Raw genomic sequence first — 25,784 nt, 5'->3', positions numbered from 1 at the left:
GGGCCGTAGTTTGCCCACGGCTGAATTCTAGATAGTCCAAATTCACAGTGACAAGGAATTTAATGTGGGACATAAACCTGGTCATGATATAGGCAGTGGGCCTGCTCTATAGATAAATCTGCTTTGTGTCTAGTTTTCAAGCATTACTTGCTCATTTATCTTTCCCATTTGTATTACTCATTTCTAAAAATGAATATGCCAGTGATCTGCCCAGATCATTGACCTTTGCAAACAAAACTGTGAAGCCTAAGGGAACTGTATTAAGCCAGTTCTTGTTGGTTTTCTCTTCAGAGGGAAGTTTGATAGTCTTCCAGTGCTGACGAAGTTTAGGGAATGTGCCAGTGAATGTTTGCAGACTCTGTGTGTATGTGTGTACCCAATAACGAAGTCCACTATTTGGTTGGGCAAAGAATCAATCAACACTGTTTTTGTTCGGTCTCTAATATGTGAGAAATATTTTTAAGTTTCAAAATTATCATATACAAAGAATTATACCAATGGCAAAGGTTGTGAAAAAAAATGTAAACATGAACACACAGGAGAGAGCAGATGATGGACTACGTGTAAGTTTTGACTGGTTCTGGGGCAGGAAAAAACACACACAACAGACATAAGAACCTAAAGAGCATTTAAGATAGTGGCCACTTAAAACCTCTCTCCCTAGCATTGAGGAGGAACACAAAAATGTACGATGTCCAGTTCCTTCTTCACCTAGTTGAAGATTAGACATGGCCATGCATTCATCAGTCAACTTTGCATCATTGAGACTCTGGCAAAAACTGCCCATATAGGGCGGTGGGGGCTTGCCCCGGGCGGGAATGGCTGCGGGGTACGGAGTTCAATTGGGGAAAAAGGAGACATATGTAAAACTTTAGACAATAGTCAGAACCGGTTTGGCTCAGTGGATAGAGCGTAGGCCTGCGGACTCAAGGGTCCCGGGTTCGATTCTGGTCAAGGGCATGTACCTTGGTTGCAGGCACATCCCCAGTGGGGGGCTTGCAGAAGGCAGCTGATGGATGTTTCTCTCTCATCGATGTTTTTGGCTCTCTATCCCTCTCCCTTCCTCTCTGTAAAAAATCGATAAAACATATTTAAAAAAAAACTTTAGATAATAAAAAAAAATTAAAAATTGCCCATATAGTGAGGGCTCAATGGAGGTGTGCTAAATGGATACAATGAGTTTATGATAGGTGTTGTGACATATAGTGTGGGGATGCGTGACCCAGTGTTTTGGCGCAGTCATTCTTAAAGTCAGATTTTGAGGTCTCAGAATGTGGACTTTACCATCAAGATTCATTATCTGATTATTTAGCTCGGAAAAACAGGACGTGGAACAAACGAGGGCGGGCTTGGTATTGGAGGCAAAAAACGCCTTTGAAGGAGGACCTATTTTAGGGGAGAAGCTAAGCTTGAGCTAGGCATTTGAAGTCTGAAGAGATGGTGAGAAATTCACGTGCAAACTCCAGCAGGCACCGGCTAGCTAGCCTCTGGCAGCGAGATGAGCTCCACATCTAGGGTGCACTGGGCAGGGTGCAGCGGGCGGGATCCCGCATGCCAGCCCTGCACCCCTTGGCTGCACTCGGAAGGCAGGGGAGACGGGGGTGATGCTTTCGTGAGTGCCCGGCCGCGAGCGCAGCTCTTCACCTCCAGAACCGCATGCACCTCACTGCACACTCACCACGTCCCCAAGAGGACGCGGCCCTGGGCGACTCCCGCCTCCACTCCCTCATCAGGACTCACACCACCCTCCCCAGAACCGATGCTACGAGACCGAGGGGGAGCGACCAGGATTCGGGCTCTGAGGAGACCCCGTTTAGGAAGCGCGCCTCTTACCAGAGCGGGAATGCGGGGGGTGGGGGGGGGGTACCGGGCCTCGGCGAAGGGCCGGCGACCCGGGCCTCGGGGCACAGTCCCAGTCTCCGCAGCACCCGCCCGCCTGGGACCGAGGCCCCGCGCTCGCCAGGGGCGGCTCGGCGGTTCCCGGGCGCGCCCACCGGGGGTGGGTGACGCGGCACCGCCTCCCCGCCCCGCCCCGCGATCCCCTCCCCGGGCCCCCTCCCTCCCTCCCCCATCCGGCCCCGGCGCGCGCTGGGGTGAGGGGCGTGGGAGCCGACGGCGGGGGCGGGGGGACGCGCGGGGCACGTCAGAGCGGCGTAGACAAAGGCGGCGCGCGCACGTCTGACGCACGGCTCGGCGCGGCGGCGGGCCAGGGGGGAGGGGCCGGCACCGGAGGGCCGGGGAGCCGCGCAGCCTCGCGGTCGGTGAGTACGACCCAGCCGCCTCCTCCCTGAAGGTCAGTGGCCTCGGGGGAGCCGACAACCGAGCGTGGGGTTCGGGGCGAGGGGCCTGCGGGCCGGGGACGCCCTCCCAGCGCCGCGCCGGCGGCAGGAGGCACCATCGCGGCTGCCCGGGGCGGCCCGGCCAGTCGGAGCGTTCCGCCCCGCGGCCGCAGTGGAACCGTCCGCGCCCCTTCCGCCGCCCCTGCGCCGGGAGCCCGGTCCCCGCGCGGCCCGCCCTCCGCCCGGGCCTTCCCCGCTCCGCCTGGTCCTAGCGACGGACTCCTAGGTCCTCCCGATTCCGGGGTTCCCCTCGCGCGCCATCCCCTCGCGCCTGGGGGTTGCAGCTCGGGAGGCTGCAGGGGGTGTCAGGCGTCGCGAGGAAGTGCCCTCGCCCATGGTTTCCTTTCCTGTGTCCTTCGGCTTCCCGGGATGTCTGTTCTCTCTTGTTCTCCAAGGGAGCCCCGTTTTTCCTTTCTGTACCCCCGAAATCCCTTGCCTTTGCGTGTTGCTTTCACGCGCTGCGAGGCATCCTCCCACCAGGGGATCTTGTTGATTTCCTCGCTTTCCGTTTCGCATGGGGTTTGACTTTTGCAGTTGGAAAGTTAGGGAAAATGCACCATGGGAACCATCACAGCATAGCTCCGTGGAAGGGCGTTCCACTCTGTGGCATACGGCGTGCCTCTCCCTGCCATGCCCTCCCTCCTGCCATGGATCTTCTCACTGATAACCTTGGGATCAGTTGTAGAATTTCCTCTTTGGTTCATTTTCCTTCATTTTGGCCGGACTTGGAGTAGCTTTCCTTAGTTTCAGGTCTTGTAGATTCTATCTCAGCCCAGGGGAAATGGTGTGAGCAGCAATTATCCTTATGCCAAAGACTGTGCAGAAGAGAGTCCTGTGATCATTCCAGTTCGGTGTTCTTTTCTCACTTTGACAGTGATGTTTTGTTTTTGTGTGTGTGTGTTTTTTGCGTTTTTCAACTTCATATCATGGAGGATTCCCGACATGCAAAAGTAAATAGAATAGTAAATCAGCAGATAGCCATCATCCAGCCTCCACAGCTCACTGTATGGCGAAGCCTGTTCCATCCGTGTCCCCATCCATTTCCCCCTCCTTTGTATCTTTGGGATAAATCCTTGATGTCAAAAGTAGCTTGAGATTCAGAATAAAAATCTTGCTGTCAAATAGTCATCATGTACTTTTATTGGGACACAGTCTGCTATTAGAAGTCCTTCAGATAAGAAACACAGCCAGCACTGGAGAAGGACTAGAAAAGGGTATGAAAAATGATTAAGTTGCTGGAGGGCAGGATAAAACAAGTCTTTCAGGTCAGGATGAGAACTTCCAGGTCATCTTGTCTAACTTTCCATTTTTGATGAGCCCTCAAGGTCCGGAGAGGTTCAGTGACTTGTCCAGATCTGCAGGAATAAGAGGCTGAACGGAGCTGAGGAGACACCTCCCAACTCCGCGCTCGCTCTTTCCACTGTACCACACTGCTTGCCTCTAGGTCGTCTTCAGGAAAGAGAAATGTGTGGAAGGGCTATAACTGAAAACCCTTACACTGAAGGGTTTGGGCAGGTAAATGTGAAAAACGTTCCCACCAAATTCAGGTATAATACAACTAGGAGATAGGCCTCAAGTTAGTTCTTAAACTACATTTGGGGCAAATGTCTACTAGTAATCATAGCTTTTCAGTCACATGGGAAAATTGTGACCCTAGAACTAGAATAGCAGACTGATAATAAGAACAAGCTTTTAAAAGATTAGGTAACATTCACAACTATTTAGTAGTATTTGGAATATACTCCGGAGGTTTTGCTTGTTGATATCGGAGAGAATAGCACTTTCCAAAAACATTCTTTCTTGCCATTAACAGATAAGAAACCTGGGCTGGATGAATTGTGGGTTGGGTTTTTTTGTTGTTGTTGTTGTTTTTTTAACCGTGTACATATTTCCTAGCACACTTTATGCTATTAAAATTTCCTATCTCAAAAAAGACAGGTAAGTTCAGTATTTGTGCCTCAGTTTTCTTTCTTTCTTTCTTTCTTTCTTTCTTTCTTTCTTTCTTTCTTTCTTTCTTTCTTTCTTTCTTTCTTTCTTCTAATATATTTTATTGATTTTTTACAGAGAGGAAGGGAGAGGGATAGAGAGTTGGAAACATCGATGAGAGAGAAACATCGATCAGCTGCCTCCTGCACACTCCCTACTGGGGATGTGCCCGCAACCAAGGTACATGCCCTTGACCAGAATCGAACCTGGGACCTTTCAGTCTGCAGGCCGATGCTCTATCCACTGAGCCAAACCAGTTAGGGCCTCAGTTTTCTTTTAATATGGGCATAGTCTGTCTCCAAGGTATATAGAGTTCTTTGAGTTCAGTTTATATAATGTAGCACAATTGTTTATAAATTTCTTTCAGGGCGGACTTTTGTGAGTTTGTAACCTAAATAACAATAGTTATAATGTGTATCTGTTACTGGGGAGATGCAGAGCCCTCAGTTCAAAGATGTTACCAGGGAGACTCGGAGCCCTCAGTTCTTGTCTTCTTGAGGGAAAGATTTTTTAAATATATACACACACACACACACACACACACACACACACACATATATACATATATATGTTTATTTCAGAGAGGAAGGGAGAGAGAGAGGGAAACATCAGTGATGAGGGAGAATCATTGATTGGCTGCCTCCTGCACGCCCCACTCTGGGGATCAAGCCTGCAACCTGGGCATATGCCCTTGACTGAAATCGAACCTGGGACTCTTCAGTCTGACACTCTATTCACTGAGCCAAACCAGCTATGGTAAGGGAAAGATTTAAATCAAGAGACAAACTGTAGAAAAGCAAGCAAGAACTTACTGACCGCAGCAAAGCTATACTTAGGAGAGCGAAATGGAATGCATAGAAGAAGCAACAAGATAGACTAGACTCGGCTGCTTTGGCTCACTGGGAAGTCAGAGAAAGGGGGACTTGGAGACAGGGTCAGGGGGTCAGCTTGGGGCGAGCTGCTGCTGCTCGTTGCTCCCCTGGTTGCAAGTCTCATGGGATCCCTTAGAGCAGTGGTTCTCAACCTTCCTAATGCAGCGACCCTTTAATACAGTTCCTCATGTTGTGGTGACCCCCAACCATAAAATTATTTTCGTTGCTACTTCATGACTGTAATTTTGCTACTGTTATGAATCGTAATGTAAATATCTGCTATGCAGGATGTATTTTCATTGTTACGAATTGAACATAATTAAAGCGTAGTGATTAATAACAAAAACAATATGTAATTATAAATGTGTTTTCCGATGGTCTTAGGCGACCCCTATGAAAGGGTCGTTCCACCCCCAAAGGGGTCACGACCCACAGGTTGAGAACCGCCGCCTTAGAGGTTATGGGGAGGAGATGGGGGAGAGAATGGCAGGGGCCTGCTCCCTGGAGGGAGAGTACACCAGGACCTTAAGCTATTTACCCTCTGGTTGGGGAGAAGTGCAAACCATTTAGGCTGACTTGTAGGGAAGATAGCATTTACTAGGTGGCTGCAAACTGCTGTTTAACTATCTGTATTACTTTCCCTATTCCACTTGTTCTGGAACTTTCCTATCTTTTTACTATTCTGTAACATCCAGTTTATGCAAGTACTACTGGAATAATATAGCATCTTGGTGTCTTGGTAAATCATCACCCTGAAGACATGGGGTAGGGAGCTTGTGTATTTTGTGTGATTGTTTGTGTTTATGGTGTTAAGAGTGCTGTGGTTAGTCTATCAGGATTTTAGCTTAAGTTGCTATTTTCTGCTAAAGAATAAACCCCTTCTCTCATCTGTATGCACATCACAAAAGGTTACCTTTTATTTGAAAAAATCTCTTACTTTCTGGAGATACAAGCCAGAGGTTTAAGCTTGAATTGTACTGCAGAATTGTTTCCTCAAGTAACAGAGCCTCATTGTGGTATGTCATTTACATCTTACGTATCATTATGCTTACTTACGGGAGGGCTTGACCAAATGTCATCAATTCCATGGAGCAGTAAGTAATCTACATAATGATGTTTACTATAGCATGATGAATGCTTTGTAAGAGTGCAGAATTGTAGAGTTAGGAAAGTTACAGGTTCCTGGAGTTTTTCCTAACTCCATTAAGGTGCTCTTTCACCTTTAAAACACTTACATACATATCATATGTACACGCCATACAATCCCAGAGGCTTGTCTCCTTTTGGGGCTCTTTATTTTGTCTCGTATGATAGTTGTGTGTTTTGTTTGTACCTCCCATTAAACTATAAGCTCAAGATCTGCAATACTAGAATAATACTTTGTGAAAAGTAGGAGCATATTATAGTTGACTTTTTAAATTAAAAAACAAAAAGTGAGGAAACTTAAATCCAGGTAAGCTAGTAACTAATAGACCAGATAGTAACAGAGCTGTAGCTCAAACCTAAGGCAGCTCCTGAGTTCCAGGTGTAAACCCTTTGTATTGTAACATTTTGTTCACACCTTGGAGGAATTGGGGGGGTGGAGGGGGAAGTATATGTATATATATTTTTTCTTACCTGTTAGAGATATATTATTTTCAGGGTCTGCTTTAAAAGTATTTGATCACTGCTACCCAGTAGAAATATAAGCCTTGTAGGGACTGAGCCTGCAACCCGGGCAATACCACTCTTGAAAAAAGGTAAAAAAGAGCCCTAACCGGTTTGGCTCAGTGGATAGAGCGTCGGCCCGCGGACTGAGAGGTCCCAGGTTCAATTCTGGTCAGGGCATGTGCCTTGGTGGCGGGCACATCCCTGGTGGGGGGTGTGAGGGAAGCAGCTGATCGATGTTTCTCTCTCATCGATGTTTCTAGCTCTCTATCCCTCTCCTTTCCTCTCTGTAAAAAATCAATAAAATATATATATTTTTAAAAAAAGGTAAAAAGACTGCGCTGGCTGTTGTGGCTTAGTGATTCAAGTGTTGGCCTGTGCACTGAAGGGCCATAGGTTCTATTCCTGGTCAAGGGCACGTACCTGGGTTGCAGAGTCAATCCCTGGTCCTATTTGGGCACTTGCGGGTGGCAACCAATCGATGTATGTCTCTCTCTCTCTTCCTCCCTCTCTTCCACTCTCTCTAAAAAAATCAATGGGAAAAAAATCCTTGGGTGAGGATTAACAATAAACTAAAATAAGGTAAAAGGAACAGGTGAAAATAATTTTAAGAATATATTTTATTTAGCCCAAATTATAGAATATCACTTAAACATGTGACCATCATATACGTTATTAATGAGGTCTTCATTGCTTTCATCCTAAGTCATTGAAATCCAGTGTGTACTTTACGGAACATTTCGTTTGGCCCAGCCACGTTTCAGGCGCAGGAGTCATGTGCGGGTGGCTGCTGTACTGTGCAGCACAGGGTCACTGCCGGTGAGCGTAAAGTTGGAGTGTTTTATGTTGCTTAGTAACATTCGGTTCTGAGGTTAATGTAGAGTTTGTGGTTGTGGTCATTGGTTTGCTTTTTTTTCTTTCATGTTCTAGTGATTTTTCTTTGAACAGTTAGGATTGTTTCGAGTTTGTGGTGAGTTGAACAAAGAAATCTGTTTTGTAAGTTTTGTGCCTTTGAGAAAAATGCTTTCTCATCCTTTTTTTGTTGTTGTTGTTGTCTGTGGGATTAATTTCCTCATTTTTTTAAAACCATCTTAACCATTCTTAAGTATAGTTCAGTAGTAATGCTTTCCCATTTTAAATGAGACTGTTTAGTCATTGGGGAGGAAAAGCTTGACTTCTAAAAAATGGCCTGTAACAAATTCAATAATAAAATAACCTAATAAAAAATGGGCAAAAGATTTGAACATTTCATCAGAGGAGACATACATACAGGTGGCAAATTAGCACATGAAAAGATGCTCAATAGCATTAGTCATTAGAGAAATACAAATTAAAACTTTCAGATAACACCTCACATCCACTAGTATGTGTAAAATTAAAATACCGATTATGTCAAGTGTTGGTGAAGATGTAGAGCTTTCATACACTGCTGGTGAGAATGCAAAATGGTACAACCAGTTTAGAATGAGGTTTGGCAGTTTCATAAAAAGCTAAACATACCTTAGGCTCAGTCTTTCTACTACTTCATATTTTCCGTAGAGAAGTGAAAGCATATGTCTATGCAAAGCCTTGTCGATAGCAGCTTTATCTGTAACAGCTCCACGCTGGAAAAACCCAGCTGTCCATCAGTAGGTGAATGGATAAATATTGTGATATATCCATACAATAGAATACAGCTCAGCAATGAAAAGGAATGAACTATTAACACGTGAAAGTTCTCAGAATAATAAAGCTGAGTGAAATAAACCAGAAACATTGGGGTGTGTTTTTTTAAAAATATTTTTTTTATTGACTTCAAAGAGGAAGGGGGAGAGAGAGAGAAACATCAGTGATGAGAGAGCATCATTGATCGACTGCCTCCTGCATGCCCCTTACTGGGCATTGAGCCCTCAACCCAGGCATGTGCCCTGACCTGGAATCGAGCCATGACCTCCTGAATCATAGGTCGATGCTCAACCACTGAGCTACTCAGGCAGGCCAGGAAAATAGGTTTTTAAAGAAAAAGACCAGGAAGTTGTTTCCAGTTACATAAACAATACTCAAATGTAAAACACCAATTTTGAAATTGAGCTGTTAGAGCAGTGTTCAGGCTTCGTAATGAAATGTGTCGGGTCTTAGAGCTCCAGCAAGTCAATTTGTTCTTTTTTAAACTGATGGCCCCCAAATATTAAAATATTTTATATCCTTTGCCCTTTTTTTTTGTTCTCCCAGCTTTGAAGACTTACGTTGCTTTCGGACGAAATTGGTACCATGTTATTTATTACCCAGTTCCAACTCAAGTTAAGCTTTTCTAGGCAAGGGGAAAATATTTAAGGTCAGAGTGACCTTAGGCCAAGACCCTGAAACTGACTATAATCCTGTCTTCATCAAAAGGAGTTGAGTTATCCTTTGGCCTATCATTCTGGCTTTGTCTTGGACCATTTATTTTATCCAGGATTAAGGGTGGCTGTATGTGTATTCTTAGTTTTTAGCACTTCAGCTTCACTCTAGTCAGTAGCTCTGAGTGCTACCCTCTCTCCTTGGACACATTTATATCCTTTCCTCCTAAGCGGCAACATCCTATTCAAGCAAATTTCTTATTTTTTTTTATGTTAAACTTAGCACCACACATATTTCTGTTGTGTTCTTGCACACATTTGTTTACCATCACATCAGAATTGGGGTATCCGATGGGTCTGTGTCTTGACAGTACACTAGGAAAAATGAGTGGTGCCCCAAAGCAAAAGAGAGGTCAGCCTGGGGAGCAGATCTGAGTTCTAGTTCTGCCTCTGGTACTGGCCAAGTTTTAAATTTGTCCCAGTTACTTAACCCTTCCAAGGCTCAGTTATTTGAGCCATAAAAAAAAGAGTTTGGACTAGAATTCCCAATGGTTGACTAATAGAGTTGCAGTTTATCATTTTATTATTATTGCCTCCAGCTTTGTAGTGACAGTTACTTAGTAGTAACTTCTATTTATTGAGTACTTTGTGTCAGGCACCATACTGATCACTTGCATTCTGTCAGTCTTCACGGCAATACCACAGGATACATATTATTCCCATTTTACAGATGAGAAAACTGAAGCATGGAAAGTTGATATATTTTTCTGAGGTCACACAACTAGAAAGTAATGGAGGCTGGTTTTGATGCAACTTGTCTGATTCCCTGTATATTGAATCATCACGCTTTACTGCTTCTCTGACATTCTACTATTTTAAGTAAAGACACATAGCCAAAAATCTGGATTGGAAAGGAAATTTAAAACATCTGGTCTAATCACCATACTATATCCACCATCCTGCAGAATCCAGATGAGGGTGAATATCTTCCTAAACAGTCTATTTAAAGATTTTTATTTTATTTTATTGATTTTTTAGAGAGAAAGGGAGGGAGAGAGAGAGAAACATGGACATGAGAGGGAAACATCAATCAGCTGCCTCCTGGCCTCCCCTATCAGGGATCAAGCCCATAAACCAGGCACCCGCCCTGACTGGGAATCAAACTGGTGACCTCTTGGTGTCTGGGACCACACCCAACCAACTGAGCCACACTGGCCAGGGCTAAACAGTCTATTCTTTTTGAACAACTTCTCTGAGATTCTTATCAGCTTTATTGAGATACAGTTCACATACTATACAATTCACCCATTTAAAGTGTACAATTCAGGTGTGTGTTTTTGAATCTAAACTGTGTTTCATGGGATGCTTCCCTGCTCATCTTGATGGGAGTTGCTTTTAGTGCTGCTTCCTTCTGAAGGAGCATCCTCTGTAAGCCTTGCCTTTCCTGCTGTTGAGTGGCAGAGGTCAGTGGAGCAACCAACACACAGACTGCCGTTTGTGCGCGGCTAAAGACGTGGTGATTTGATAGCACCCTGGGCATTTCACCTCCGTGAAGTAGGCATCAGGGCTCTGCGCCAGGTGCTGCTTCTCGTGTTTTCTCTCCTGGAGAGGATGAAGGAGATCCTTAGTGAGGGGCATGTCCTGGGAGGACCTCACTGCCAAAACGGTGCTTTTCGGGTTTGTTTTTTTTTTTAATATATTTTATTGATTCTCCACAGAGAGGAAGGGAGAGAGATAGAGAGTTAGAAACATCGATGAGAGAGAAACATCGATCAGCTGCCTCCTGCACATCTCCCACTGGGGATGTGCCCGCAACCCAGGTACATGCCCTTGACCGGAATCGAACCCGGGACCCTTCAGTCCGCAGGCTGACGCTCTATCCACTGAGCTAAACCGGTTTCGGCGCTTTTCGGGTTTTTATTCACAGATATATGTGACCATCACCACAGTCAATTTTAGAATGTTTTTATTAACTAGCCCAGCTGGCATGGCCCAGTGGTTAGAACATCAGCTTGCACACCAGAGGGTCGTGAGTTCCATTCCTGGTTGAGGGCGCGTATCTGGGTTGCAGGTTTGATCCCCACCCCTGGTTGGGGCTTGTGTGGGAGGCAACCATTTGATATGTCTTTCACATCATGTCTCTCTCTCTCTCTACTCTTTCTCTCTCTCCCTACTCCTTCTCTGTCTTCCTATTCTCCCCAGCCTTAAGTAACCACTAATTTACTTTCTGTCTCTAAAGATTTAAATTCATATTATGGAATCACATAATATATGGTCTTTTGTGACTGGCTTCTTTCTCTTTACCTTGATGTGTTCTTTTTGTTAAACCTCACCCGAGGATATTTTTCCATTGATTTTTAGAGAAAGGAGAAAGGAGAGGGAGAGAAAGAGAGAGAAACATCGATGTGAGAGAGACACATCAATTGGTTGCCTCCCGCACTTGCCCTGGTGGCCGGGACCGAGCCTGCAATTGAGATATGTGCTCTTGACTGGGAATTGAACCCAGGACCCTTCAGTCCACAGGCCAACACTCTACCCACCAAGCCAAACAAGCTAGGGCCACCATGTTTTCAAGGTTCATCCATATTGTAGCAACTACCAATACTTCATTCCTTTGAATGGCCAAATAATATTCCATTTATCAGTGTAAAAACGTACAAACCTATTCAAGCAAATTTCTTATACTCCACTACTCCCTAAATTTTTATAAAAACTTATTTGAGTCAAATAGAGGATACTTTTGGAAGCAAGATTTCAATAAATTGAGAAAAATACTTCAGAGAGTAACAGTTTGCAGTTTCTTTTATGCATTTGAGATTAAGGAGGGTTCATAAATAGATTACATGAGGTAGGAGAAAGCAAGACAGGGATCAGAATATGGGATAGTTAAGATTATGTCTTCTCTTGAAGGTGGTCATGCTTTAAAGGAGGTATCTGAAGCGGGGACATTTCAAAGGTGTATTAACCTAGATGCCCAGAAACAATAGATAAGGCTGGCTTAAGGCAAAGGTAAGCCTCTTACTAAAGTTATATGCCTGTACATGGCTGGCGTGGCTCAGTGGTTGAGCGTCGACCTATGAACCAGGAGGTCACGGTTCGATTCCTGGTCAGCACGTGCTCAGGTTGTGGGCTCCATCCCCAATAGGGGGTGTGCAGACGGCAGCTGATCAATAATTCTCTCTCATCATTGATGGTTCTCTCTCTCCCTCTCCCTTCCTCTCTGAAATCAATAAAAATATATCTTAAAAAAAAATAGTTAAATGCCTGGGACATGACTACCCACCATGACATGCCCAGTGAGGAATTTATGATCAAATCACTTTGGGAGGTAACTTTCCATAAAACCCTTTTTCATCCACACCTTGTGTGGATAAAGCACATTTTGTTTATTCAGTTGATGGACATTTGGGTAGTTTCTACCTTTTGGGCTATTCTGAATAATACTGCTATAAACATTGGCACAATTTTTTATGTGGATCGTTGTTTTTAGTTCTCTTGACTATATACCTAGGAGAACTGGGTCATATGGTAACTATGTTTAACCATTTGAGGGACTACCAGATTATTTCCCAGGGTGGCTGTACCATTGCACAGTGCCACCAGCAAGGTGAGGGTTAGATTCTTCATATTCAGCTAAAATGTGCACCCCCGTACCTGCCAATTGTAATAGCATTTCTCTTGTCTCTGGGTGGCCAGAGCCAGTCTGCTTTTTCTGGATGACAGCCAGCTTGATCTGAGTGCTCGCTCACACTAAATGGCTTCTACCAGGCTTCATGGTCCTGTACCGTAGTTAGATCTCCTTACCAGCTCTCTCACAAATTGGCTCAAAACTTCTATGATAGGCTTAGCCTTTGCTAGAGCACTCACATAGGGTGCCACCTCTGATCATGAAACATTTTTCCTGATTTCTACAGATCTTGTTTCCCCTTAGCGTGGTCTGGCAATACTGGCTCTGGCTGTTTTCCCCCTCTGTCAGGCAGGCCCCACAGCAGTTTCTGAATGGGATCAGCGTGATCCAGCCATATCAGGGGATTGTATGCACCTTAGGCAGGTAGTACTTGAAACCAAATCTCTCATTAGTGTAATGTCAGGCCTTCTTGGGAAATACCTTCAAATGCCCCATCCTCCTTCCTAGTAACAGGAGCTTAGAATAGTAATAATAGGTAATATATTTTGAGCATTTGCCTTGCTCTAGGCACTATGAAAGTGCTTTACTTTTGTTATCTTGGAACATTACTTCTAGTAGGTATTGTTTAGTAGAAGCTTAAAGAAATTAAGTACCTGAAGTCACTCACACTACTGGTTAAGTGATCAAGTCAGGATTCAAACACTAGTGTGTTTCTTTTGATTTTTGAACCATGAGATTATTACCTATTCAAAATGACAAATATAATTTTAAAGATACTAAAAAGATAAATAGTAAACTCTCCTTTCCATCTAGCCAGTCACTTGTGTATCTTTCCAGACATGTATCTTTGCGAGTACATATGAATTGTATATGTTTTTCTTTTTCTCCCCTCCCTTACAATTGGTATTTATTGTGGACATTATTCTGTATCAAACTGGGAGATTGTTTCTTAGTGCATATGTGTGTGTGTGTGTGTGTGTGTGTGTCTTTTTAAACAGATGAATAATATTCCATTGTATCCTCTATTAGTGGACATTGATTTTTCTTTTGGTATTACAAACAGTGCTTCAGTCAGTAACCTTGCACATATATTATTTTGCACATGCTTTACTACAGGGTTTCTCATCCTCAGCACTATTGATATTGGGGCTGGATAATTCTTTGTTGTAGGAGTTGGCCTGTACATCATAGTACATTTAACACATCCCTGCCCTCTGTGCACTGCCAGTAGCACCCCCATCCCAAGTTGTGACAACCAAAAATGTCTGCAGATATTACCAAACGTTCCACAAGGGATTAAAGAATTGCCCCTTGTTGAGAAGCACTGTTCTAATTTATCTTTAGGATAAATTTTTAGAAGTAGAAATGCTGGAACTAAGATTATGTGCATTTAAAATTGTGATGGCAATTGCTAAATTGTTCTCCATAGAGGTTGTGCCGTTTTACACTCTAACCAGCAGTAATTGAGAATATTTTCTCATTTTTACCGATACTGTGGTAAAAAAATTTTTCTGTCATCTTACTTCGTTTTAACTCATATTTCTGTGCTTTACAGCTTACCTTTTATAGAGCACTAGCGCTTGCTAGGCATGTACTAGTATTTGACTTGTGGGTTTTGTGACATACTTTGAAATGCCTTCCCCTCTATCTAGCCCTCTTTTTTTTTTAAAAAAAATATATTTTATTGACTTTTTTACAGAGAGGAAGGGAGAGGGATAGAGAGTGAGAAACATCGATCAGCTGCCTCCTGCACACTCCCCACTGGGGATGTGCCTGCAACCAAGGTACATGCCCCCGACCGGACCGAACCTGGGACCCTTCAGTCCGCAGGCCGATGCTCCATCCACTGAGCCAAACCGGTTAGGGCCTATCTAGCCCTCTTAAAATTTGGTACCAAGAACTGAAGACAATACTCTGGGTTTCTTCTGATAATGGTCTCTATATATAAAAGCCCAAGTGACCGGTGGACTGGTCGCTATGAAATGCACTGACCACCAGGGGGCAGACGCTCAGTGCAGGAGCTGCCCCCTGGTGGTCAGTGCGCTCCCACAGGGGGAGCACCGCTCAGCGGGCTTACCAAGCGGCAGCATGGTTGCGGGGGCAGGCGCCGTGGGGCTGGGAGGAGGAGCTCCTCCGGGCCACCTGCCGTTTCACTCATACTACATCCCCGAGGCGTCCAGGATTGTGAGAGGGCACAGGCCAGGCTGAGGGCACAGGCCAGGCTGAGGGCACAGGCCAGGCTGAGGGCGCGGGCCAGGCTGAGGGCACGGGCCAGGCTGAGGGCACGGGCCAGGCTGAGGGCACAGGCCAGGCTGAGGGCGCGGGCCAGGCTGAGGGCACAGGCCAGGCTGAGGGACCCCACCGGTGCGTACCATTTACTGAGACAGACATTGTGCTTGGTGCGCTTTAAACATGCATTATTGCCGTGTAGCCGAAGCATTTATTTGTAATAAAGTGCTGTATCTTTTTCCCTTTGAGTTGGTGTGTGGCATCTCTCTGGACAGTCTGGTGGTCATGGTCTCCTGAAGTAGGATGTGTCACAGAGAGCTAGCTGAAAAGCTTTTGATTCTGCAGTGAGGAATCACAATAGTACTGGCCTTGTGATTTGGTCAGAATTGTTTAAATGCCCCAATTTTAGTTTGTAACTTCCCTCTATTATTTTCTCTTCCAGGACTCTTCCTTGGTAATCATCATTTTGTGAAATTATGACTTTGTGTCTGCTAATTCGGTTAATACTTTTCTCCAGGCATATTTGTTCGCCACCAAGTATCTAACACCTAACAGTGAATGTTTGTTGAATGCATGCACTGAATCCGTCAGAGAACTGAGGTACACTGGAAATTGTGGGCCTAAAAGCCCAGATTTGCCATTCAGAGTGTTGAAAAGTTTAGCTAGTTTAGCAGTGGGCTCTGTCACATTCCTAGAATGAAGCCGTCTTTCCTTTTAAAAAAGTCAGAACCAGTTGGTTCTTCTGTTTTTCTCGGAACCATTTGGGCTGTTAGGGAAAATTTGGTCCAGTGACTCAGTGATTTTGGCTGAAAGCTGTGGAAGTTAAGAGAACAAGTAAATATTCCTTAGAGTTCATGGCTTCCCCTGCCTCATGCTTAAGGAGTCATAGTTGTATTTACTTGAGACATAGTGATACCCTCTCGTAAGTGAGCAGTTACCTAGAAATTGTAGTGTGATTGAGTTCTGATGTGAGCGATTGTCTGATATTTCCAGAGATCACAGTCTGTGTTCCGGGGGCCTTATGGCACAGTTACCTCTGCCTTTAATGACTACTTTGCTCCTCCAGCAAGATGTTTGGAACCCTGTTCGATAACTGCAGCTTGTTTGCTTTTTCTCTACTTCTAAGAATTTATAAGAGGATTGTATAGTGTTGGCTAGATAACTTGTTTGGCTAGTTTGGCTGTTCTCTGTTCTGGAGCCTGGCACTGGTAAGTAAGCAAGAACTCAGGTGGGGTGGGACAGTAAGGGGAAGTTCACTACGTCTCAGGAGGAAGAGCAGCTGGGTCCTGGGTCAGCAAACTCTTGTAAAGGATCAGATAGTAAATATTGTAGGCTTCTCAGGCCCTGGTCTCTGCCACATATTAGTTTTTGTTTTTACAACTCTTTAAAGATACAAAAACAGTTCCTAGGTCATGAGCTTTATAAAAACAGGCCCTAGCCAGATTTGGCCCATAACCATATGTTGATTTGCCAACCCCTGAAATAGGTGAAGAAATTAGCTGATTGCTTAAAAGTGTTTAATGTTTTGGGGACATGAATCCAACATAACCTTTGAAATTCTCAGTTGATCATAATTCAAAGAAACTCTGGCATGGGAAAGTCAAAGTGACCCTACTTTCAGTCACCTTGGGTACAGGACCTCAAGGTAACCTTGGCCAGAGTGACAGCAGCTGTCCAATGGACGGGGATCTTGCTGCCTCTTTCCCATGGGAGTGCTGGGCAAGAGTGAGTGGTGTGGAAGAGTGGGATGGAGGGGGGACCCTGGAATTAGGCTGGAGGAGACACGTTTAAGGAATACAGTGTCTCAGCATATTAAAAGTTGATTGAGTCTCAGACATACATCTAATTTTCTGAACCTCTGTTGGGATGTAGTTAGAAATCTGGCATGTATAATCAGTTTGGCTAGTTTATGAAAGAGCAGTTTTGTTCTTTGGATTCTGAGAAGAACACCAAATTCTGATACATGAGTCCAGATTTGCCTTGTGGTTTTTCTCTGATCACAAGAAGTTCTGTAGAGCAGGACTGGCATGAAGGAAGTGTTCGTTTATTTCAGGGTAGTCTGGGAGATAGGAGAGCATAGTGGTTAAAGAGCAGGGGCTCTATGACAGATATACTTGTCCAAATTTCTACTCTACCACTGACTAGCTGTTTGACCCTGAGTAGCTTACTTTATCCTCTAGCCTCAGTTTCCTCACCTGTAAATAGCAGTGACAATAATAACTCCATCACAGGGTTGTTGTGAGAATTAAGTGAGCATAGTATATGTAATATGCTTATTATATTAGATCATTGTCCTGTCGTTAGTATTCGACAAGTGTTAGCAATAATAATGGTAATGTGAAAGTGGAAGATGTTGAGGATCAAATGTAGCAACTAGTATTTGTGACTCGGTGCCACTGAACTGTCATGGCTTTTAATCACTAGATGTGTGGGAATATAATGGGAGCAGTAATGGGTTAGGAGTCAGATGAATTGGATCTGTGTCTACCTTGCTTGGTTTCCTAATTGGTAAAATGGAAATAATATGTGTTGACAGGTTGTAACATCACATGTGAAAGCTGAGTTCTATAAAGCACTGGACAAAATTTAAGGTAATTTCAGTTATCTGTTCATTCATTCTTGAACTGCTTAATATATTGAAGTAGAGCCTGAAGGTAATTGGCGTGAAGCCAAAATGTTTGTAGAGGGGTTTGAAAGATGCTCCCAAGTTCAGGATTCACATTGCTAAGTTGTGGTCAGGGATGAGTAATACAAAACGGGAATACATTTGTAAGGTACTTGAAATAGTAGAGTTCTAAAAAGGAGTGGCTATATTAAGCGAAAGAAGCCAATTTAACAAGGCTATGTGCAATTTGATTCCAACTATATTCTGGAAAAGGCAAAACTATAGAGACAGTAAAAAGATTATTGATTGCCAGGGGTTGGGGCAGGGAAGAATGAACAATCAGAGCACAGGATTTTTAGGGCAGTGAAGATATTCTGTATGGTACTGTAATGATGGATACACGTCATTATAAATTTGTCCAAACCGATAAGATGTACAACAAGAGTGAGTTGTAATGTAAATTATGGATTCGGATGATTATGATTTATTAATGTTGGTTCATCATTTGTAACAAATGCACCTGTGTGGTGGATGTTGATAATGGGGGAGGCTGTTACATATGTGGGGGGCAAGGGATATAAGAGAAATCTCTGTACCTCCCTCTTAATTTTGTTGTGAACTCAAAGCTGCTCTAAAAAAATAGTCTCAAGTTAAAAAAGAATGGCCAGTGTGGGGAGATAGGCTGGAGGAGTTTAGTCTCTATAAAGAAAATGTGACAATATCTTATGAAATTAAAACTCTATGTTTTCTTTCCCCCTGAAGTTCCCTTTCTAGGAATTTATCATGAAAATATATTTGCTTGTTCATTTTGTGTGCTAAGTCATGTATGCAACATGGTTATTCATTACATTATGTGTAACAGCACAAAAGTAGAAACATTGGTGTCCAACTGCAGAAAACCAGTTAATTAGTTTTACAGTTAAAAACAGTATACCTGCAAAAAGTGAGGGAGCTATGTATGTGCTGATTGAACACTCTTCCATGATATATTGAGCTAAAGACAAAACGAAAAGCAAGGTGAAGAGCAGTGTTCATAATATGCCATCTTGATTGTTGCCAGACTGGGGGCACATAGAAAAGAAGTTATGGTTTACTTGTATAAGCACAGAATGGTGGGAAGAATACGAAGCTGGTAATGCGGTTGTGCCTGGATGAGAACTCTGGGTAGCTGGGGGACAGGTAGGAGGGACATTTACTTTTCACAGTATACCCTCTTTATCTTTTCAGATGTGCCTTATTTCCATCGGTTTTGTATTCAGAAAGTCTGAGCGGTCACAGATTATATCATTGGAGTTGAAAACTGTATGAAACATGGGTGTGTTTTTCTCCCACATCTGTGTCTGCCACCTGTTGCTCTGCTCAGTCCCTTTGACCTTGATGGCTTGAGAAGCTGGCACTGACTCTAGGCTAATCCTCAAACAGTCTCCCACCCCCAAAGCATATTGACGTTTGTCCTCTGGATTCGTGTGACTGACGGTGTTTCTGTTTCCACCCCCAGCTTTGGCAGCATGTAAGCAACTTCTTGCCAAGAACCCAGGTCACTGCTGAGAAAAGGGGGCCTTAGGGAGAAGAATATCCAGAGGAAGCCAATGCCAGGAGCGTCTGGAATTACACTCACCACAGGCAGCATGAGACATTCTGTGCCAGCATCTGTGTCCTGCTGGCAAAGACTGCAGCTGTCCAGGTAGGAGGGTCCTGGAAGCAGCGTGCACCAGGAGCCCTGGAGGAAGAATGGGGCCAGATATGAACTCTCTACAATGAACCAATTTTCAGCTTGCGAAGGAATTTTAAGTAAAACAGTTATTTAATTTCTACATATTCACGTTCAGTAGCCTTCTGTGTGAAGTGCCAGCAGTCACCCCCCTCCACTGGAGTTACCAGGATATTTCTGGCACCACGTTGAACTCTTCTCGGTACTTCTGGCAATGACAGAGCTTCAGGACAGATTTATCTGCTAAATGCGCTCGGGCAGGAGAAACAGTAAAACTCTGGAGCAGCCTAAGGGCAGCAGAGCAGAGATCCCGCCCTTGCTGCTCACTGTCACAGAAAGTCAGCCTGGACTCGAACGCTCACCCTGAAGATTGACCCTGCCTCCTTCACCTCCCGAGCCCGTCTGTTCCGGGAGATCCGGTGTTTGTGGGCTGCCTCCTGTGGCCCTTTTTACTTCACTCCCCTCCCATGCTCTCTATGATGTGGACTTTGGAATGGAGTTTGTTCTCCGTTGGGAGCTGACTCTGTTTCCCCAGCTGGTGCTGTCTGAGAGGACCATCTGAAGGCTGTGCTTTGTTCTTGGGAGGAGGTCATGGCCTTGCCTGGGCCCTCCACCATGTTCCTGTTGCTGCCTTTTGATAGCCTGATTGTCAACCTCCTGGGCATCTCCCTGACTGTCCTCTTCACCCTGCTTCTTGTTTTCATCATAGTCCCCGCTATTTTTGGAGTCTCCTTTGGTATTCGAAAGCTCTACATGAAAACTTTGTTAAAAATTTTTGCGGTGAGTTGTGCTCTTTACAAATGGTTGCTTCACAGAGGAGGAAAAGAATTGTTGTTCTTGGGTTGATGGTTATCCCTATTGGATCTGAGAAAGTTGCGAGAGTGGGAAGTAGCATTTTGAGTGAAAAAAATAACTAAATGTGTACTTGGGAAAGCCTTTAGCAGTCTTTCTTTTGAGGGAAGGTACTTGTATGTTCCATTCATCTCAGCAAAGAACCTAACTAACTTTGCATGTTCCGTGTTTATTTCAAAGAGAATAGCTTAAAATTGAAGAAAAAAATTGCTGCCAGATCCCACTTCCTATGTAACAGATACTGAGAGATGAAGCTGCTGCTGAAATATTCCCTCGCTGATAAGTATGGGAGAGTATTTTCTCTCCTTCAAACTTTTATTTCAAATAGGTTCTTGCATTTCAGACCAAAATCATTAATGAGAAGGGGCATTTGATGAATTGTTTTATTTTATTAAAGATAGAGAAGATGGATAATAAATTCCTTGATATATGTCAGAACCTAATTAATTATACTGCTGAACCAAACTGGTCATAATGTAAAAGAGGTGGGTGAGAAGTGTATTCCTTGAAGCTGTTCTGTGCCCCAAGACTTTTATTTTTGAAATGTATTTATTGATTTTTAGAGAGAGAGGAGCAGCAATTTGTTGCTCCACTTATTTATGCATTCATTGGTGGATTCTTGTGTGTGTCCAGACAGGGGATTGAACATGCAACCTTGGCGTATCGAGACAACGGTCTGACTAACTGAGCTACCAGGGCAGGGCCCAAGATTTTTAATATCTACTGAAAGATTTGGTAATTTATTAGCAATATCTGTTTTCACTCATTACCAAATCTTTATTTATTTCCCACAACTGAGATCATGTATATTTGAGAAATGCACTCATAATAGTAAAAACATGTTCGGTTATTTGTTCGTATAGTATCTAATAATGGCTTACGAATAATTTTATTTTTCTTTGCTGCCTTATAATTCTGCAGTGGACAGGTTACCTATATTTTATCAATAAAGAAATAGAGGCTCAGATGGTGAGCTCTATGAAATGTTATATTACAGTGGGAAACTTTTTTATGTATATCAATGAATATTGGGTGTTGTCTTGACATTTAATATTTCTTTAAGAGTATGATTTTTCTATATTTTTAAAAATTGAAGTGAAATTGACATAAAATTAACCATTTTAAGGTGAATAATTTAGTGGCCCTTACTGTATTCACAGTGTTATAAAACCACCAATTCTACCTAGTTCCACAACATTTTCATTACTCCAAAAGGAAACCTCATATTTATTAAGCAGTTGCTCCTGTTTTTTCTTCTTCTAGCTCCTGGCAACCAGGAAGGAGCCTGTTCTGTCTCTAGACTTATCTATTCTGGATATTTCATATAAATAGAATCATATAAAATCTGCTCTTTTGTGCCTGGCAGACTTCATTTATTTAGCATAAAGTTTTTGAGATTCGTCCACATTGTAACATGTTTCAGTACTTTTTTTAAGGGCTGAATAATATTTTATTGTGTCTATACCATAATTTGCTTTTCTCTTGGTGGACTGTTTCCACTTCGCTATTGTCAATATTGCTGCTATGTATACATGCACTTGTTTGAAACCTGTTTTCAGTAATATGATTTCTGAGCATGACTTATGGTCTCCTGGGTTATTAAGTTCCTTGCTACTCGGGAAGAGGTATGGAGAGCAGCAGCATGAGTATCACCTAAGAGCTGGTTAGCAATGGAGGGCTCACGCCCACTCCAGACCTACTGCATTATATTTTGCATTTCATTGAGATCCAGGTGCTTCATATGCACATTAAAGTTTGAGAAGTGGTAATCTACTCAGTCTTTGGACTAGTTACTAATGTATAATGTTTATTTTAATAAGCCAGGAAATCTCATTTTCTTGAATTTCAATCCAAGAAAATCTTCAGTAGAGCCCAGGGTTCATGTGGACCATATAACTTAACTACCCATGCCATTTTGCCACTGTGAAAAAAACCATACATCAGTATAGAATCAGTAGAACAGCTCATAAACTTTTAGAAGACAACAGATGATTAGCTTTAATTCAAATTTATAAGCCAGTGACTAATTCATAGCTCTAAGGAAATCCTTATTTTTTAAAACATAGAAATAGGAATTATCAGCCTATCTTCTGTAGTAGCTAAAATTTTTTAACTTGGCTTACTTGGGTGGGACAAAGGCCTAGAACCCATGTATATTCTCTGCTCCATTTTGACAATATTTCCCAAAATTAACACTTTAAAGGTCATAGCCAGGTGAATCGTTCTTATTGTGACTATATTTTTAAATGTACATTCTTGTGACCTTTAGGGTAGATTATAATTAACGAAGGAAATTTCATTAAGTATATATTGTTGGGTTAATCCATAGGACAGGTAATTTTATACTATCAGATACTCTGCTGACCACATCTTGGAAATCACTGGTTTGGGGCACTGTGATTTAGAAATGATAATGGAAATAATGTGTGTGTGTATGTACCCATTTTTTTACCTCAAGATTTAGAATTCAAGAACTATATTTTCACCTCTTATCCCCAAGAGGTGGTATCAGGCATTCAACATGCCCTATGGCTCCTGTTGAGCATCATCGTTAATTAGTACTTGGTGACAAGCTAGAGTAAGGGGTAGGCTAGCAAGAACTGATATGTATCAGCAAGGGCATAGGGTGGCTCTCCCTTTAATAGAGGTTACTGCTCTGAGTTGATCTTAATGGACAGTAAGAACTTAATGCTATTTTTTTTATTAGCAGTAGTATTAGATATAAGTTGGATTTGTCCAAACTGGTTTTAGATCATGGAAAGCATACATCTGTATATTCATGTATACATCTAAAATACACCTATACTATGGGTGGTTTTTTTTTAATAGAGGAGAGATCTTTATTTAGCCTCTTCTCAGCTTTCTTCCAGCTGCAAAGTTATATTTATCAACCCTCTTACATATAACTTGATATATATAACTTTGCAGCTGGAAGAAATGTCAAAGACCATCTTAATTCTATGGGTTTCTCTCAACCAACATACATCTGAATTACCTGAGAAAGCCTTTTAAAACTACTTATTTGGGAGCACTAGAATCTCCTCAGAAATTCTGATTTAATTGGTCTGGGTGGGCATTTTTAAAAGCTCCCCAAGTGATTCAAGGATCTGCCATCAGTAGATGGAGTCTGGTTGATTTCCTCTTGAATGGGAATCTGCCTATGACTTGTTTCTCACACATAGAATGTGGTGTGTGTGATGCTGTGTGACATGTGAGATTAGGTTAGAAAAGTCATTGTAACTGCTATCTGGCTCCTGGGATGCTTGCCCCTGGGACCCAGATGCCATTATTGTGAGGAAGCGCAGGCCACGTGAAGTTGTTCCAGCTCACAGCCCCAGTGGGGCTCTGACAACCAGCATCAATGCCACATGCAGAAGTGAGCAAGTCTTCGGAGAGGCCCAGTCCTCAGCTTTTGAGCCACCCAGCTGATGCCAGACTCTGCAATTTGCAGATTCCTGAGCAAAATGGATAATGGTAGTGTTTTCAGCTACTGAGGTGTGGCTGCTTTGTTATGTAGCAATAGATAACCAGACAGATATAATATTAAATACTTTTAAACATCCATTCATGTTCTCCAGCTTACAACACCTTAAAATTTTTTTGCATTACCTTTCAGCCTTTGGCAATACACATTCATATTTTATGGTTGTGTTAATAGCATGTACATAAAATTTTGTATCTGTTTTCTTTTCGTCAGCCATTTTTGTACTGTAACAGATAATCTTCATAAAGATTATTAAAACTGGATATCTAATAGTCCATATTCCTGTGCATTTGGTGGACCTGAGTAAGCCCTGACTGAATAACTAGTTTACGATTAGTTCGTTTTTCTGTGTAAAAGAACCTTGTAATGATACCTGCCAAGGAGGGAAGATAGAATATGGATCGGTCAGTGTCTTTTCTGTACCCTCTCCTGGAAGACTTAATTCAGTCCTGTTAATGCTGAGTCATGGAAAATCTCCATGTGCAGAGGGCAGTATGTTAAATGTTTTAGTTTTCTTATAATGTTTGTGCTTCATATTTACCCTCAAGACAGTGCTGGTATTATTTGGGGTAGAATTTCTAGGAGTGGACTTTCAACTAAGTTGAGAATGATTTGGGCAGGAGGAAAGAAGAAAGCCTGGTTATAAAGGAGAAAGATGATGAGAACAAATGGGCTGAGTTTTCTTGCCTGACATGGAAAGGGTTGATCAGGTCAGGTTAGAGAAGATGGGAGAGTTTTAATCTGACCAACACTAAACTCCAAGGTGGAATTGATTGGTGGGGAGACATAGGAACCATGAGGAAATGGAATAGACTGTACAGGTAGTGGGAATGGGGTGGGATGGGCAAGAGATTCTAAATCCAGGGCATTTCCTACCAGCTCCTAAATTTGGCCTAAGTCATCAGAGTTTCCAATTGGCTTGATTTATAAGTGAAAGAGGTCATTTTAGTCAGATATGTCCTCCCTGCCCCGGTGAGAAGAGTGATTTTAACATAACCTTGAGTCACTTTGAAGACGAAATCAAGAAGATGAGAATATGATTGTGATGGGGTAGGTGACTGGAAGTAGTTTTAGGTTTTATCATTTCAGGTTTATCTTTTCATACGGATCTTGATGAAAAGAAATACTGGGAGTTGTTTGGTTAAATGCAGCCTATCGACTGCCTACTAAGTGCAGGGCACTCTATCAGATTCTGCTGGAGTTGCAAATACGGGTAGGTTCTGGCTCCTGCCCCTCAAGGTATTTATAGTCAGAACGACAAATACATATGCATGCATAACTGATTCATAATGTGATGCCAGCTAAAATACACAGGCCACGATGAATTCTGACTGCAGGAATTGGGTAGATAACATTTCACGTAAGATGTTGGCATTTGAACTGGATCTTGAAAAGCCAAAATCGTTCTAGACGTACAGATGAGAAAGTCCTTTTTAGAGACAGTGCATAATTCTGTAGAGCAGAAATGTTGGGTGCAGGAGGGAATGAGGTAGACTATAAAGCCGAATATTTTTTAGGCATTGAGAAGCTATTGAGGGGTTTTGTATTTTTTTTTTTTTTAAGGCTTTCTTACTGAGAGGAAGGGAGAGGGAGAGAAAGAAAAACATCAATGTGACAATGAAACATTGATTGGCTATCTCCTGCAGACACCTTTTACTGGGGCTTAAGCCCGCATTCTGGGCATGTGCCCTGACCGGGAATTGAAGTGGCAACCTTTTGGTTCATGGGACAATGCCCAACCAACTGAGCCACACTGGCCAGGGCAGTTAAAGGGTTTTGAGCAAGGAAATGACACAGACTGGCAGCATCTGTTCGGATAGGTTGGAGGAAGGGAAGAGCAATTAAAGAGCTGTTGTGCATGAGTAGTGTAGGCAAGAGAGCGATTGGAGTGGCATGACACAAGAGGCAGCTGGGAAAGACTGCCTCGGGAGCATTGGTAGGAGTTGGTGACAGATGGGAAGCCTGGAAGCTTGGGTGACAGGGATGGTGATCCCAGTACCTCAGGAGGAGAGAGGAGGGAGGGGCACACACCGGGGCTTGGAAGGAGGTGTGTTGCCTTTAATTCTCGACCTGGTTGGACTTGGTGCAGGAAGACCAGCGGGTGATTGGAATT

The 25,784-nt window shown here is 43.1% G+C and overlaps 1 protein-coding gene across 4 annotated transcripts in view; it reads left to right on the top strand.

Moving 5' to 3' along the window:
- The first annotated feature begins 2,108 nt into the window (after window positions 1-2,108).
- GPAT4 (glycerol-3-phosphate acyltransferase 4) overlaps window positions 2,109-25,784 on the top strand; it is a 37,829-nt gene continuing 14,153 nt past the window's right edge. For 2 of the 4 annotated variants that reach the window (XM_059685328.1, XM_059685325.1), the window contains exons 1-2: window positions 2,141-2,293; window positions 19,123-20,115. In XM_059685328.1, the coding sequence (XP_059541311.1) occupies window positions 19,927-20,115 (189 nt within the window). In that variant the 5' untranslated portion in view covers window positions 2,141-2,293; window positions 19,123-19,926. Of the gene's footprint in view, window positions 2,294-17,565; window positions 17,611-19,122; window positions 20,116-25,784 lie in introns of those variants that run through there. The other 2 variants (XM_059685326.1, XM_059685327.1) reach the window with 2 other exon arrangements.

This window comes from Myotis daubentonii, chromosome 2 (assembly GCF_963259705.1).
Source record: "Myotis daubentonii chromosome 2, mMyoDau2.1, whole genome shotgun sequence".
Lineage (NCBI taxonomy): Eukaryota > Metazoa > Chordata > Mammalia > Chiroptera > Vespertilionidae > Myotis > Myotis daubentonii.
Note: the sequence above shows the minus strand (reverse complement) of the source record. Positions and strands in the feature narration are given on the sequence as shown.